The sequence below is a fragment of the Cydia splendana genome, chromosome 20 (assembly GCF_910591565.1).
Source record: "Cydia splendana chromosome 20, ilCydSple1.2, whole genome shotgun sequence".
NCBI classification, from domain to species: Eukaryota; Metazoa; Arthropoda; class Insecta; order Lepidoptera; family Tortricidae; genus Cydia; species Cydia splendana.
The window spans coordinates 15,317,414-15,334,406 of NC_085979.1; the positions used below are offsets into that span (position 1 = coordinate 15,317,414).

The 16,993-nt window shown below is 36.8% G+C and overlaps 2 protein-coding genes across 3 annotated transcripts in view; one reads left to right on the top strand and one right to left on the bottom strand.

Annotated features, from left to right (window-relative positions):
* Positions 1–4,770, top strand: part of LOC134800534 (venom dipeptidyl peptidase 4) — a 184,156-nt gene extending 179,386 nt beyond the window's left edge. For both annotated transcript variants that reach the window (XM_063773013.1, XM_063773014.1), the window contains exons 16-19: positions 57–214; positions 2,728–3,185; positions 3,619–3,794; positions 4,297–4,770. In XM_063773013.1, coding sequence (XP_063629083.1) covers positions 57–214; positions 2,728–3,185; positions 3,619–3,762 — 760 coding nt within the window. In that variant the 3' untranslated portion in view covers positions 3,763–3,794; positions 4,297–4,770. The remainder of the gene's footprint in view (positions 1–56; positions 215–2,727; positions 3,186–3,618; positions 3,795–4,296) is intronic.
* Positions 4,771–15,646: 10,876 nt separating this feature from the next.
* Positions 15,647–16,626, bottom strand: LOC134800948 (peroxisome biogenesis factor 10). The gene has a single exon (XM_063773479.1). The coding sequence runs from the start codon at positions 16,534–16,536 to the stop codon at positions 15,724–15,726; it is 813 nt and encodes a 270-aa protein (XP_063629549.1). The 5' UTR covers positions 16,537–16,626; the 3' UTR covers positions 15,647–15,723.
* Positions 16,627–16,993: the final 367 nt, after the last annotated feature.

Genomic DNA, 16,993 nt, shown 5'->3' on the forward strand with positions numbered 1-16,993 from the left:
GTTTCGCCGCTATACAAAGCCAATTCTCCGCGTGCTAAGAGTCTCGCAATTTCCAGGTACCTCCGTGACTCGCTGCACTTCATCGATTCTCGTCGCGTGGCGGTGTGGGGGCGCGCGCACGGCGGGTTCCTGGCGGCGCTGGCGCTGGCCAGCCCGTTGGACGTGTTCCACTGCGGCATCGCCATCACGCCTATCGTGCGCTGGAGATACTATGGTAAGAATTTGGAAACGTGAGTTCAGATCGCAACTGTAGAAAAGTAATCGATGAGTTAGATTAAATAGTAGATTGTTAACCAAGGGTGGAAAGTGAACCATTTCACCCGAGATATTTTGGCGCTCGAACGAAGAGAGAGCGCCAAATAGTTCGAGGGTGAGATGGTTACTTTTACCCGAGTTAAACACTCACTTTTCATTTCGACTATTAGGAAAGTCAAACACGAGAAATGTAGGTTCATTATTTAATTGGTAAGTATATTTCTTTAGAACAAATTATTAACAGATACATAGGTAAACCACATAAGTCACTCGAATCACTTGAAAAATCCATTTTGAACCAGAGCAAGTAATGTCTCAACAATTTATTTAGTACCAATACCTATTCCCGCCTTTTCCTAATTAGTTCTTTTTTTCTATTTTATTATTTTCATAAAAATAAAAATGATGCTACTGCCAAAATATTTATTATTGTGTGTAAAAATTATACTACTTGTATTTAATATTTAAATGTATAAAATAAACATATACAGGGTGTCCCTAGCCATTGGACAAAGCCGAAATGTACATATGCATTAGGGTATTTAGAACCAGTATACAAAGTATCATAACAATCGGTGTAGCGGTTACGAAGAAATTAACAAATTACGATTTTTTTACTTTGGAGCAACCTGTATGTGTTAGTAGCTCCTGAGGTAATAAATAGTATGAAACCTTCTTCGACCGTTTTGATTATCTTTTTTATTTATGACATTACTAAGATTCTGACTTGTGACAAATGTCATCATTGCCGCACATTTTCAAACAAATTGTCAAAAACACTGCCAATGATTAATACATAATGTTTCTTTTTGTTGTCGATTATTGGAAATTACTTTAGTTTGATAATTTATGTTTCACCACACCAGCTCGGAAAGGCTTACTTTGCATTTCAAAAACTGATAGCAAAGTTGCATTTTATTCACATGTGAGGCAAAGTAATCAAATGCAGCTTTTGAGTTGTTTTCTTATGTTTGCTGATAGAATTGACTTTTAAATGATGATTTTGGATGATAAATATTTAATAACATTCATTTGAATTTGATTTGGTTTGATTTTGTTTGACATTTTACATTTAATATTTGCTTCGGGTTGGTGTGGTGAAAAATTTTGTGTTTCACTTGGGGGAAAATTTTGTTTAACCCTCGTGCTTTGAAACCCTCGCAACGCTCAAGATTCCATTTTTCGAACCACTCGCTACGCTCGTGGTTCAATTTTGGAATCTTTCGCTTGCTCGGGTATCAATATTAGCACGAGCGGTTAAACAACAACTTTGCCCCCTTGTAAAACAAATAACTATTTTTATCTTTTGTAGTAGTAGTAGTACAATACTTTATTGTACAAAAATAAACATAAAACATGAAAGAACACAAATTATTAGTACAAAGGCGAACTTATCCTTTTTGTTCTAATTAAAAAAATATTACCGTTAGAGCATTTCTGAGAAGTAACTCTACGTGGGATTTCAGGGTTTGTCCAATGGCTAAGGTCACGTTGTATATTTGTTAATAAATTAATATAAATGACAATGAATGTTTATTAAAATATTATCACTACATTACATTCATACATTCAGTTTCACTTTTTTTAATTTAAGATCGGATTGTCTATGGTTTTAGATTTTTTTTGATCACAATGTAAACGGCGCCAATTTCAGTCATGCGGAAGCTAATATGAGAGCTTTTAACTGAATAATATGGCATATATGGCTGTTAGCCGTTGCTCGAAGTAAAAATTAAAAATAAAATAATATAAGCTTTTATGGCCGCTTTGTCTTGCGAAAAAGATGGCGACAATTTACGTTAAACGATAACAAAGAAATGTTGCACTAACATTTCTAAATGACAGTATGTTGACAGCGCGTTCGAATAGATTTCAGCTTCATGTGCTAGCCGCAAGATCGTTTTTTGTACATCCAAGTTTTTTGAGCAGTTAACGGTTTTGCGATAGCTTAGTGTTATATTTTTATAGAGGAATCCCATTAGATAAGACATGAGCATCAGCTGGTTACTCCCTAATGCCCCAAAGTGCTTTTTGTTCACTAGCGTATATATATTATATCCGTAAAGAAAACGAATAGGTGATGAGCCTATATTTTTTTTGTTTCCAAATCCTGGAAAAGAAAATAAAGAACGTGGTTGCTTATGAGCCCGACAAAGCAGCAAAGTAAATAAATAAATGAAAAATATTTAATTGCGTAACTGATAAAAAACTCGTGGAATCCTAATTGAATAACGAGATTAATTTCAACGAAATTAAGCATTTCTGGAAAGGTTAACAAACTTGGCAGATGATATTAAGCTGACAAGCGAAATTCGTCTTCATTATTTTATGAACGAACTCAGATGCTATTTAAACGATTTATAAAATGGGGGAAACATTTAGTCCGTGACTTTTAAGGTGACGTTCCGATGTTAGCTGCATTACTGTTGCGGCGTCATAATAAATACAATTACCGATTTATTGTGCTCACAGCATCTGCGTACGCGGAGCGCTACATGGGCTTCCCCAACGCGACGGGCAACTACCGCGGCTACGCCGACGCCGACGTGACGAAGCAGGCCGCAGCGCTGCACGATAAGATGCTGCTCCTGGTGCATGGCACGGCTGACGACAACGTGCACGTGCAGCAGACCATGGCGCTGGCGCGGTCGCTGGCCGACCAGGGCAGCATGTTCAGACAGCAGGTGAGACCCCAGGATAAGATGCTGCTCCTGGTGCACGGCACGGCTGACGACAACGTGCACGTGCAGCAGACCATGGCCCTGGCACGGTCCCTGGCCGACCAGGGCAGCATGTTCAGACAGCAAGTGAGACCCCAGGATAAGATGCTGCTCCTGGTGCACGGCACGGCTGACGACAACGTGCACGTGCAGCAGACCATGGCGCTGGCGCGGTCGCTGGCCGACCAGGGCAGCATGTTCAGACAGCAGGTGAGACCCCAGGACAAGATGCTGATGGTGCACGACAGTTTAGATTACAATCAATCTCCAAATAATCAGCCAATAACGTTCTTTTTACAAGCTTTTATTTAACTTGCAATGTTTGTATGGGTCAAATCTTGCAAGTTAAATTTGACCCACTTCCCGGTTTCCAATGAAGTCAAAAATTTGCATACATATGTGTCTGGTGACAATGCAATATTATGGTCATCGTGCTGATCTGATGATGGAGACAGGAGGTGGGGATAGGAACTCTGTGATTAAACAACGCAACCTAATTGTTTTTGGGGTTTATAGAATTGTCTCGATGAAAGCGATAAAAGCTTGTACCAAAAACCAAATTTTTGCCAAAAACTTATTCTACGCATATGATACACAATTATTATTCTGGTTTTGTCTCAAAAGCCCACTCCTTTCCAAACAGATCTACCCAGACGAGGGCCACAGCCTGTCCGGCGTGAGGCGGCACCTGTACCGCACCATGTCGGCGTTCCTCGACGACTGCTTCCGCAAGCAAGTGCCGCCCGAGACCAAGGCGGGGCTGCGGAACGGCGGCAACCTCGACTGAGACACGTGGCGGGACGAAGAGTTGTACTCGCGGTGAGCTCTTACTTTACTGCTAGATACTCTTTTTGATAAGCCCCAAGATACAGGCTCAGCCTAGTTTGGGGCTTACCAGACACCTCCTGTGCATGTACTGTGTTCCCAATTATTATCAATAAATTATTCTTATTCTTATTCTTACTGATCTCTGTCCTTTATTTCTCTAGCCCAGACATGACTAAATTAATCATATCCAAATATTACACTTTTATTTATATCGCAAGCTGAATTTAATAAATTAAGTTAGCTTACTGAACATAATTGTCAAGACAGACAGCTTTAATGCCTCAAGAATAATAACGAAATTATAAGATTATATACACTTCGGTTCTCTAAGTACTCTATTGTACAGCCGAATTGAAACAAACGAAATTTATTTAGCGGAGCATGAATTAGGTACGCTACCGTGATTGAATATTTTTACAGAGTTAGTAATGTAGGTAACTTAATGTGTTGGAATCGTTACTTACTCAAACTTTGTCATCATTTACATTTCCAGGTAATGAACGGAGTCGTCGGCACATTGTAGCAACCTTATCCAATTAACCTGTAGTACAACAATTCCATATCCTGACCCGAACATGTCTACTGCCAAAGAGTGGACAGCTCTGAACACATAATCATGTATGTGATAACACATTAGTATTAAAGAGATTTTTATCGTGTTATAAACCCTGTCAAATAAGTGCGACAGCTATAAAATTTGACAGTTGACAATCGTGATTCGACTATGATTTTATTTTGTGTTAAAAAGTGAGCAGCCTATGGCTGTTGCGTGAAGAATCGTGACGCGTTCAATTCGGTTGTGTGTTCGGGTAGTGCATTAGTGAGAGTGTTCAGCGGACCAGCGATTGGTCGAAGCACAATGCCTCCTCATTGATAGAGGATGATCGTAAATAAATTGTTCTAACGCATTTTGAAAATTTAACAATACTTAGATATATAATTTTATTCAGGATTATTAGGAAAACAATTTATATTTTCTTGAAATCAAATTTCAAAGTATTCTTTTGCATGTAATATATTCGCAAACTTTCTAACGGTTCTTTAATCATCTTGAACATTTCTGCGATCACCTTGTCCTACAATATTCGTTTAAATAACAAACGTCATAAAGTTTTTTTTATTCTTGTTAGTAATATTGGTGAGTGATCTGTTTTTATTCAAACATCATGTTTTCAAAAATGTTCAGGATATTAAAGTACCATGTTAGATATCCCAAAGAGAGGTCTAATGCAATTCAACTAGTGACAACATGAAGGAATTGATAGTTGTTCTTTAGTCAATGAGTTTTGTGATCTTAGTACTTAGCTCATATTATAGGACTTACCTATTCATTGTAATTTCTGCTCGATAATGCTCCGTTTTTGACTTTTGAAACACCTTTTTGTTGGAGAAATTCACATACACTTGTTAAAAAGTGGTGAAAATAGTATGACTTCCTTTGAAGTTACCGTAGATCCATAAGTTTTAAAAGGGTTAACCCTTTTAAAACTTGTATTGTATTACGGCTTCATAGCCATCACAAATTTTCTATACCGAACAGAAGTAACATAACACAAATATTGTTTTAAATAAAAATATTCAACTAGGTCAATACGGGTTAGTGTGGCATAGGGATAAGTGTGGCTGTTCACATTGGGGCCTGTTTACACATTTATTGCGATTTTATACATTGGCTACTTGCTACCTGCGCTCTGTGGCAAATGTATGAACTTGTAATAAACTCTAATTACTTAATTTGTAAACAGACCCAATGTGACGACCACGACCAGTCATACCTATCCGTATGTCACACTTACCCGCATTGACCTAACGTGTTTTGAAAGCAAGGTATGCTTTTATTCGGCATAAGGTTGTCAAAGTTTACAAAAAACTCAAAGCTTACAAAATAATACAAATTTATGTGTTTTATAAAACAAAATATTCGCCACGCGTAACTTCGGAAGTTAGCGTTATAGGAAAAAGGTAAAGTGTAATTTCTAAATGACAAATAACTGTACAGTATTAGATATTAATAATCATTCACTATTACGCACGTTTTGGGGAGTGGTACTTGGGTATTTTTTTTAAGTAAGAGTTAAGGTCTTTTCTAAGGACATACAATAAATTGACTATTAAGCCTAATTTTCTTACTTTATCCTTATAGACACGTTACAACCTTCTACTTCTTACAAGTTGTACCATGAATATCCTAGAAAAATGTATCGAAATCGTTGAGTTTTGTAATGTCCACAGAAAATGTTTTTGACCCACTTTTCGTCCAAGTTAACCTTTACATCGCTAAAGCCATGTATTTTTAAATGACCTTCTCTCTTAACAAACGGCAGCATAATTATTGACATTTCTTGGAGCTATTTGAACCCAAGAGATCGACGAGTATGTTACGAGTCTAAAGTTTTTACCACTGCAATAGTGAAACCAAATAGAAAACATTTCTATCTAGTATAACTATGCTATATTAAGACTCAAACCGCAACCACAGCTTTAGCCTCTCTAGCTGGTGCTAGCCGCTATTCTAAAGTATGTACCACTTTGTAAGACGTGCGTTTTTACATACTTATATTTGAACTTAAATAAAAAAATTGCTCATTCTCATGTTTCAAGTTTGCATGCCCTAGTCACTTTGATAAAGATTAGTATTTTAAAGAAATTTTATTAAAGACCAATAGTTAAATTAACAATTTTAAATATATATCTAGTAAAAAGAGAGTATTAATTAGTAAACTTTGTGCATTAATACTTTTAGAATGGTTTAAAATTGTAAACTTAATAATAATAGCAATAATGGAATAGTGAAATTACCTCTTAAATTAAGTAAGCACTTTTCTGATATTGCACCCGCATCAACCATTGATAAATTGTCATATTAATAATATAACGGCGTTTCTATAAGTTTTAAACTAAGTAGTGTCGATGAAGTTAATCGGGAAATTTGGACAAACTCGTTTTGATGAGTGCCCATCACATATATCCTAAGTAACAATCTAGTATTCAATTATGCAAAATTTTAATCATAAACTATTTGCAGCACAACCCAATCGATGCTGCAGCGATGACATTTTTTAGAAACGAGTTTGTCAAAGTTGCCCTCGTTCCGACTAAAGTTAGTCGCAAATTACAGGAGACGACTAAATTCCGACACGTTCAGGAAATATATAACCTTAGTACCCATATAGTTTTGTAATTAACTTGAAACTTCCTTCGATAGAGATAATGTTATTCCACTTACACGTTATGAGGTTCACGTGGAGAGCAGCGGCGTGTCGTTTTCCTGAAGGCTTTTATTGGAAGATTAGTATATTGGTATTACTGTTTCCTGTAATTTGTCGTGAACCACCTTCGATACTGGCTGCTCCTAGTACTCACAAAAAAGAAAACAAGGAAAACATATTCAAATCTTTTGCAACGCTACTACAATAAAGGGAAGTCTATGACTTATTTTAATTTCCTGCCAACTGTACCTTTCTTTGCGAATGCATATAATACTTTACAATGAGGTCTTAAAGATAAGATGTAGGTAGTTTATATTAGCAAAAAGGATCCATGCTCTAAAATTTGACATTTAAATTAATGGTAATGACTTGTCCTTCTGGTTGAAAGTAAAAATTTTTTTTACTTACAGATTTTTGTAGAATGGATCTTTTTTTTTTATTCGCGATCTAAAGAATTGTCTCAATAAGTACGAGTAGGTAGTTGCTGGTTGACTGTGCAAAAAATGTAGGTACAGTTGGCATTTGAGTCCGAGAGCAGCCAGCACAGCGAAAGTGTGCGGAAAAGAGAAAAGACCTAAAGTGCCAAATACGTCGTTATTCTTGTTGTGTAAGTAACTTATAAGTCAGAGTTTGAATACATTACAACGCTGGTTTATAAAGATTATGTAACGATGATATGACATTAACTTATGACATCATGTATTAATAGAATCATATTGCTTAACGAATTCTGTTCTTTATTTTGTGGATGGTCTAGCTAGATTATTTATTATAACTAATATTCAATAATTTCTTGGCATATAAATCAACCCCTATGTCTTGTAACTTAAGTAGTAAGGTCGCGATTTCATTAGGGACCCAATATTTGCTTACCTACTCTTGTTAGATTATGATCAATATTATACGCACAGATTGTGAAATTTTGCCTTATTGGTGTTGGTTGTTCTCTTCTGTTCGTCGATTTGGTAGAAAGTCGGGGTCTTAGAGTGGCTATGGCGCATTAACATGGCTACCATACTTCTATGCGTAAGAGAAAATGCAGTGTAAGAGAGACGCATTTTACTACGAGTTTCGTAGCAAGGCCCGAAAAAGACCCTTGGATTATGTATGTTTAAGTGTTGGATGTTTTGTTTTTGCCCAAAAGGGACGTAAATTTTATTAAGAAGTATATTAAAAATTCACCATAATGCCCATGTGGATAATGCCCACAACAGTAATTTGCGTCATGCTGCTGAGGCTGGCGTCCACTAGACTCGCCGAGGCGAATCGAATTGAATCGCAATAATTTGCCTCCTATATTTTATATGCAACTGCGTCCATTGACGAATAGCCGCGGCGCGCCGATTCTTGTGTAAAATATAGGAGGCGAATTATTGCGATTCGATTCGATTCGCCTCGGCGAGTCTAGTGGACGCCAGCCTCTACGGTAGGTTCGGTTTTAGCTGCTACGCGCTAGTGTGCTACGCGGCGTAACGCTGGGCCTACTCGTAGCATGGATGCCACCAAAATCGTTCATATATTTCTGATGAAATTAAATTTGTGTTTTTGTTTTAATGACATGTAAAACTTTAACGTACTTATACAGAAACATTTGAAAATGGTCACTTTGTTATTGTGTCAAACTAAGTACCTATTATATACCTACAGAAAGATATATTATAAATTCCTATCTCTAATTTTGACTTAACCATAACTTTGTGATTTGTAATTTTGGTCCAATCATTAATTAAATAGTATTAACTTAGCTCTCATTCTATTTCTAAGAGTTACTAATTCAAACTATACTTCTGAAGCGACAAAATATTTATATTTTATTCAAGTAGCAACACACTGGGTGTTACATAAAGTAGTCAAGTAAAAGTCAAACTTTATACCGCAAAAAGTAAAAGAGACGACGGCAAAGGTTGCTTATTTTTAAGGTTTCGCATCACGAAATGAAAACTGAACGAAATGTTATGTTATGAGAGAATATTACTAATTTCACGAGGCTGAAAACGTGGACTGGCTTAACTCTTTCAAAATTAACAGTTCAAGGTTTTCACGATTCTGTTCATCGATGGAGTCAATGTTTTGAAATGTGGGAATTTGGAATAAATTGGACATTAATTGTGTTGTTTATAAATTCTGCAGATGGAATTGTTTCTCTAAAGAATCCCTTGCCATGCGTAGAATACCTTAATTATGTGTTTAGATCAATACTCATCGAATGGATCAACATTTTCGTGTTTAGTTAAGCCAGTTCACATTTCCCATCCGTGTAGTATTTGTACGTATAAGTATAATTTTTGCGTATTCTTACGAATTTGTGTGGTTATTTGTATTTTACTTTTAAACTCAGAATATTAAGTTTCAGTTTGCCCTATCGTATTATACCTAAGCCCTACAATCTTATAAGTAAAGTTTATGTTTTCCATAAATGATCCACCGACGAACAATCTATGCAATTTATTTGTTCAGGTTAGGTACCAATTAAGTTTGCTCTATCTGTATACCCTGTTAATAATGAATATTGTTTTAAACTATAGCATTCTCATATTGTTATTCGTTACAATTACTAAGAACCGTATATGTTAACAACATCCGCATTTTCTGTAAAATAAAGGGTTTGTTTATCCGTTTCATAAAATAGTTTAGTTTCTGTTCCCGTAGCGATAGGTAAGGCTTGTTGTTTTAGAGTTTATACTTAATTAACTATTGTTATTTCCTCTGTAGTTATCGTTGGCTATGTCAACATCGTTCGGCGTGCAGCCCTCTGGTCTTCATATTGTAAATTTAAACGCTATCGAAATCGACATGATATAAAAATATAGCATATGCGGATATTTTACCTAACATTAACAATGGCCGGGTTTGAAACGTTTGAAGGGCCTTCAAAAATAATTACAACCAGATAAATTATGCTTTACTCTAAAAACTTCCGGGTTAAATTCATCGTATTGAAACGAAATGCTTCAATCTATACTAATCAAATACTGAATATAGATACTATCCCCCTTATTTATAACCGTTTACTAAAGTTGACAAGCCGATAATAATCGTTTGTCCCTTTCCATCATACCAATACGTCGGAAAGGGACAAACGATTATTATCGGTTTGTCAACTTTAGTAAACGTTTATGAATAAGGGGGTTAACGTTTTAGTTGAAGAAGACATTTAAGGCTAGAAGACTATTGATATTAGGTTTACACTAATAATATTGGTTTGTATCTCGCTGGCCCAATATTACAGGGTTCTACGTTTCACTTTTATCGAACTGAAATTTGAACATTGTCATAGTGACATTAAGTCGAATTTCAACTATCTTGAAAATGTAACATAGAACCCTGTAATATTGGGCTTGCGATCTGTGTACCTTATAATCTGTTTCAGTCTTCATAAGTTTGTATCACGTTTGTATCCTACCGGCTGCGCCATATAGTATTTTAGTTAAAACAATTAGTTGAACTTGTTATTGTGTTTATTTTTAATGAATAGAACTTTCTCATATTAATACAGTTAAATAGGTAGTAATAATGTACAGTCACCTGCAATAATATGTTACACAACGAAGGCCGCAAAAATATCTGACACAATCATATTTGTAGAGCCATAAGAGCGTGTCACATGCAATAATTTTTTACTTGTATGAGTAACATATAATTGCAGGTGACTGTACAGCACATCAGTTTATGTAGCAAGGAGATAGGCAAGAAAGAGGGCTGTCAAAATGTCAGTCTGATATTTTTTTAGGAATGCGTTCATAAACGCCACATCGCAACATTATCTACTTTTATGTTCTTAAACTTTCTCAAATTATTCAAATGTACGATACAATTAGTGATATCAGAGTAAGCAATAAGCTCTTTAAGTTTATTAAGATTCACTTATGTAATAAAGCACTTCGGAGTTAATTGTGAGGGACTGTATTTGTATAGGCCGAACAATAACAGAGCAATGGAGTTCTAAATTAATTTACCGGTTAAGTAAACTTGGCATGGTTAAACTTAAACTTGATAAGACCGCCTGTTGTTACCTAGCTTTTAACTGTATTTCATTTTCTGTGTATTTTAACTGTATGGTGCACAAGATTATAAAACAGACTTACCTACTGTCAGATGCTGTAAAAAAATCGTATATATACCTTTAAACGAGCAATTCTTGTATATTTATTTATTTATATATATATATCGGGGATCTCGGAAACCGCTCTAACGATTTCGATGAAATTTGCTATATGGGGGTTTTCGGGGGCGAAAACTCGATCTAGCTAGGTCTTATTTCTGGGAAAACGCGCATTTTTGAGTTCTTATATGTTTTCCGAGCAAAGCTCGGTCTCCCAGATATTATATACTTATACGCCATGATCATTGTACACCTTGTACACAGTCGTGAAGTCAAAGAATTTAATGTCAGTACCATTCCTCGCCACTGTGACATTCAATATGAAAGTCGCTAAGGGACCTCCTACTATTGTCCTTAAGGTACGAAATGGTACTGAAATTAAATTCCTTGAACGTACTTTAGAGGGCTGCACTTTGAACTGTACAAAGTACCTACTTATAATTAAAGTATTACCTTACTTGTAAGTATCTACGCTGTTATTGCTACAAATTTTATTTACTGTTAAATATCGTACTTCAATCACTTGGTCGAAACTATTGCCTATTGTATTATGAAATCAATAAATAGATATCATACAATTATGTTGTGTCATTTCAGTGTCCGAAGTCCATATAATGTCAATCATCTTCCTCGCGTTATCCCCGCATTGCCACGGCTCATGGGAGCCTGGGTCCGCTTGGCAACTAATCCCAAGAGTTGGCGTAGGCACTAATAGTTTTTACGAAAGCGACTGCCATCTGACCTTTCAACCCAGACTGTAAACTAGACCTTATTTTAGGCTCACCTTTGGTTTACGCGTAATTTTATCAAGAATAGATAACGTCTCTAGCTTCAGATTGTCATGAATGTCATGTTACTATCATGTACCTATCACGTCGTAAGAAATTTAACTTACTAACTTTTATCAATTAATCTCAGTGTACAGTCAAGTGTAAAAATATGGGTGCACACATCATAGGTACCATTGACCGGGGTGACTTTCAAATGCAGGGGCGACTTTAAAATTCTAGTTTTTAAGCCATACTGTATATTTATGCGAGATTTGTTACAGTAGGTGAATATGAATATATAGTAATCTAACTAGTTACAGGAACATTTTCAGTAAATAATGAATAATGGTAATTGACCGAAGCGTAGCGAAGGTCTACGTTTTGACTCGGGCATTTTGCTTTCGTATGTCTGTCCGGATGTTCCTCTACAGGTCACAATTCTCAACCGACTCTCGTGAAATTTTGTGACCAGATTCTATGATTAAATAAAAATTTTATGTCAATTAATCCAGTAACTTTGTCGAATTTTGTAACCTGGCTCTTTTGCGTCAAATCCGGTAGTTCTGATTTTTTGCAGACTTGTTTATGATGTTGGCCCAATTAATAATCCAAGTTTGTGACTTCGAGCGCCGAACGCAACTTTGTCAACCCTGTTTTGGGGGGGCGGTACGATCCTGTGGCTACCGGGCCAAATCAGCTTTGATTGACCTTAGAAACAATTGTGCCAACCGGCATCGCCTGAGACAAAAGTGTATACTCAGTGCACGTACTTAGGCTACGAATATAAGTTCGAAAAAATTATACATTTTCAAAGGCTTTATCTCGGAAAATATTAGATGTACAGAGACAATTCTAGTGTCTTATTGTAGCAAATTTAGTCTACTTTAAAAACGCCCTAGGAAGTTACTATCAAAAACTAGTATGTACTTTAGGGTTATAATCGCACAAATCTAAAAAAAATTGCGGTTTATTCGATTTTTTCAAAGTTGCGTTCGGCGCTCGAGGTCACAAACTTGGATTATTCATTGGTCCAACATCATAAACAAGTCTGCAAAAAATCAGAACTACCGGATTTGACGCAAACGCAAAATGTATAATTTTACTGTATTAAATCCAGTTTTTGGAAATTTTTAAAAATGGCGGAGTCGTGATACCTCTCGCCTGAACAAATAGTCGTATCGATATCATAAGTTTTTTTCTTTTTGAGATATGTTTATAGATTAAAAGGCCAAACGTTCAGAAAATTTGTATCGCTGATTTTGGCGGTATTTAGATATTTAGTTTTTACTCGAGAGTGAGTAGCCGAATTTCGTCAGCTTAGCTAAGAACTATCATGGCGCATTTTGCAAACATGTCTGGGTTCGATCCCCGGTAAGACATAACTTTTTGTTTTTTTTTTTTCACTTAAACTTCGTATTTTTTTTTTAATAAATTACAATTTTTGTATTGTTGATTGATCAAACCGCTGTGTGGCGCTGTCATCGTGCACGGTCCCAATAAGCTATGCTCGCGAGGTCTACAGCTCACAGAGTCACTAGTTCTATGGCCGTTTTAAATCTATCAAAGTAACCCCAAATTTTCCAAAGTCACCCCGGTCTACGGTACTCAAAAATATGTCCCATAGCTCTTATGTCAGGGAATTAAGAACTACATATGGGACATATTTTTGAGTAGGTAAGTTATATGCACCCATATTTTTACACCTGAGTCACTTGACTATACCTATTTCGCCCAGAACATATTTTGGTCATATTTAAACCAAGAACAACGAAATACTTATCCATTTCAATTCTAAAAGTAAACCGGCTAGGGTCAACTATTTCCAAATGAAAACTCACCAAAAACAAAGCCCAATGCCAGCACTTACAGGTGTTTATTTCTAGCCGCCCTTGACTCGTCTGCAACGACGCCCCTGACACCCCCAGAATAACCGAGACCAACATGCCGATGAGGAAGCTGACACAGTGGGTACGGACGGCAGAATAGACTGTTAGGTTCTACTAAATGATTAGAATTTATGATTGCGATGTATGCTGCTGAATGAGGGAAATTAGTGTGTCACTAAAGATAAACTGACAGTCCACTGGTGGCGGACGCCGGAATCGCCGTTTGACCAACTCTTAGCACGAGCAGTACGTGCTTGCACCTCCTATCTTATCTATCTAATTACTATCTATCTATATAATATATATTTACCTTTAAACGAGCAATTCTTGTTTATTTATTTATATATATATTTCAGGGACCTCGGAAACGGCTCTAATGATTTCGATGAAATTTGCTATATGGGCGTTTCCGGGGGCGAAAAATGGATCTAGCCAGGACTTATCTCTGGGAAAACGCACATTTTTGAGTTTTTATTTTCCGAGCAAAGCTCGGTCTCCCAGATATTACGAATTATAAGATATGTGGGTAAAAAGGCATAATTTTTAACTGACTATTAAGAAGTGTTTTTAACGAAAAAAGATTGTTTAATAGCACCGAATCGGGTTAATATCTTTGGCTACTTATTTACAAACAGATACTTCTGTATGTAAGTTTCTAAAATTGTCAAATGATCCAAATGTTGAACAAATGAAAATAAGGTTTTCTCTGCCAACGGTACTCGCGAGTCTAAAGCCAACGCCAGCCATTCGAATATACCTACGCCTGGAAAGTTCAAGGGCGCGCCGTTTCAGGCTTCAAATACCCCGCTATCGCTATGTTCGCTAGTCACACACCGCTGGTTTCACGCTTAATTTTCCATAATAATACAGCTGTTTCTTAGGGTTCCGTACACGAAGGGTAAAAACGGGACCCTATTACTAAGATTCCTCTGTCACCGTCTGTCTGTCTGTCACCCGGCTGTATCTCATGAACCGTGATAGCTAGACAGTTGAAATTTTCACAGATGATGTATTTCTATTGCCGCTATAACAACAAATACTAAACACAGAAAAAAAAAATTGTGGGGCTTCCATAGACCCATACAACGAACGTGATTTTTTTGCCGTTTTTTGCGTGATGGTTCGGAACCCTTTGTGCTCGAGTCCGACTCGCACTTGGCCGGTTTTTAATTAGCTACCGGCAATATTTAGAGATGTAAATATACATATAGGTCATACTGAGTAACTTTTATTATGAGACCAACCCCGAAATAATGAAAAAATAATGGTTCTCTCACAGAAAACATCAACATCTGGGCTATAACCGCGAATATCGAAGTTCGCAAATTGCGGGCATTTTTCTCTGTCACTCTAATTACGCCTTCATTGGAGTAAAAGAGAAAGATCCCCGCAATTTGCGAATTTCGGTTTTCGCGGTAGCCCCTCTGAGCAGCCAATATTTTTTCGCGGTTGATCCTATAATAAAAGTTGCTCAGTATGACCTATATATCCACATCGCGAAATATTGCCGTAAGTAATTAATAAAACATCATGTATAATGTATAACTATAGAGATGAAATATGTTTTTAGCAAGCCTCTAACAGTAAGGCAGCCTTTCGACTGAGGTGGAGATAGACCAATAATTTTGGTTGATTCCACATCTCCCATCTACTCCGCTGGATTACAAACAATGCTATTGGTTGATGCCTAGATTTGTCTTCTCTCATCTCTGCCTCAATGTAAAGGCCTTGTACATGGTACATTGTTTTGATCTTAATTATTAGAATGAAACTATGTAATACTTGTAACAAATGTACTCTTTATTTACAAAGTACCTAAGCAATATTTGTATAAAAATAAACCCCTTTATTTGCAATATATAAAACTACTTAACTATAACTTAACTTTTCAACATTTGCCCTTGCTACTTACCTTTACCTTTGGTTATACAATTTCTAAAAACATTCACAATATCATGGAGAATAGTTCATAAGAGGCACAACACTATTCTTTAAAAATGGTGTGCGGCATAATGCACATGTTTCCAACGCTCCATAACTGCACTCCATACAAAAAATATGTCCGCAAGGCAGCACACAAGGCTGAACTATCTCTTCCAAGCATGCTACACAGGATTTGTTGCTATCAACTTCATTGGGAAACTCTCTCATTTGGTCCATGTGTCTCTTAGCCTGGTAAACACTCTGACCACAAGAAACAAAAGCATGCAGTAGTGTTACCATACCTAATAACCTTAAATGAGCATAGTATGCTGCAGCAGCTGGTCTAACTTGGACATAATCAATCCCTGAAGCGGTCTTCCCAAGTTGTATAGGCCCACCACTAATATAGCACAGAGCTCTGTGTATGCTTTCAAACTGCGGCAACATATTAGCCACAGCTTTAAACAACACTACGAGCGAGTTTTGGACCGCAGGTTTTAACGTAGCATTTTGTTCAACGGCAGTTTCAGCGTAGCGAAGTACCTTTCTTGTCAAATTTTCACCAAACGCCGATAACAAGATGCTGAGAAGTCTATTGCCGAATGTTGGGAGTTTAAGGTACGTTTCGTCCACTTGAACGATTCCGGAGTATTCTTCGCCGAGAGTCTGCAAATCGTTTAGCGTAGTGAACGATTTATATAGCAGGGAAGATATGGGAACGGCTTTAGATGCGTGATTTGAAGGCATAAGCCTAGCCATAGATCCCGCAAGTTGTTTCTCATAGTGGTCGTCTTTCTGCCACGCTCTCAGGACCTCCGCTGGTTGGGCAGTCGGCAAAGCCATTGTTTTGCACTTTTCAACAGTTCCAATCAATAACTTCTAAGTATTTTCCTATTAAACAACATCCTACTCATTCATTTAATTACTATTTACTTTTTTTGACATGTCAATCATGACATTACAATGACAGTGACATTTCGACCTTTTTTTTTATAAATTGCATGGTGCAGATGCAAATTATTTAAGTTCAGGGTTGCCAAAGCAAAAAACCGGTCAAGTGAGACTTTAACTCGCGCACCGGGGGTTCCGTATAAACTTTTAACTATCTCATGTAACTATAAACCAAGATCTGGTATGCTGAAATACTCATGAAAGCACTATAAACAAAATACTTTTTTGACTAGAAATATACTAAGCATAATTGTGTACAGCGCCATCTATCAGCAAACCGGCTAACTAATTTGTGCGACCGGTACTGTGTACGTTGGTTTGATTTTTCAGAGATAATTCTTTATCATGT

Coding starts and splice junctions, on each gene's coding strand:
- LOC134800948 (XM_063773479.1), bottom strand. CDS start 16,536: ATGGCTTTGCCGACTGCCCAACCAGCGGAGGTCCTGAGAGCGTGGCAG.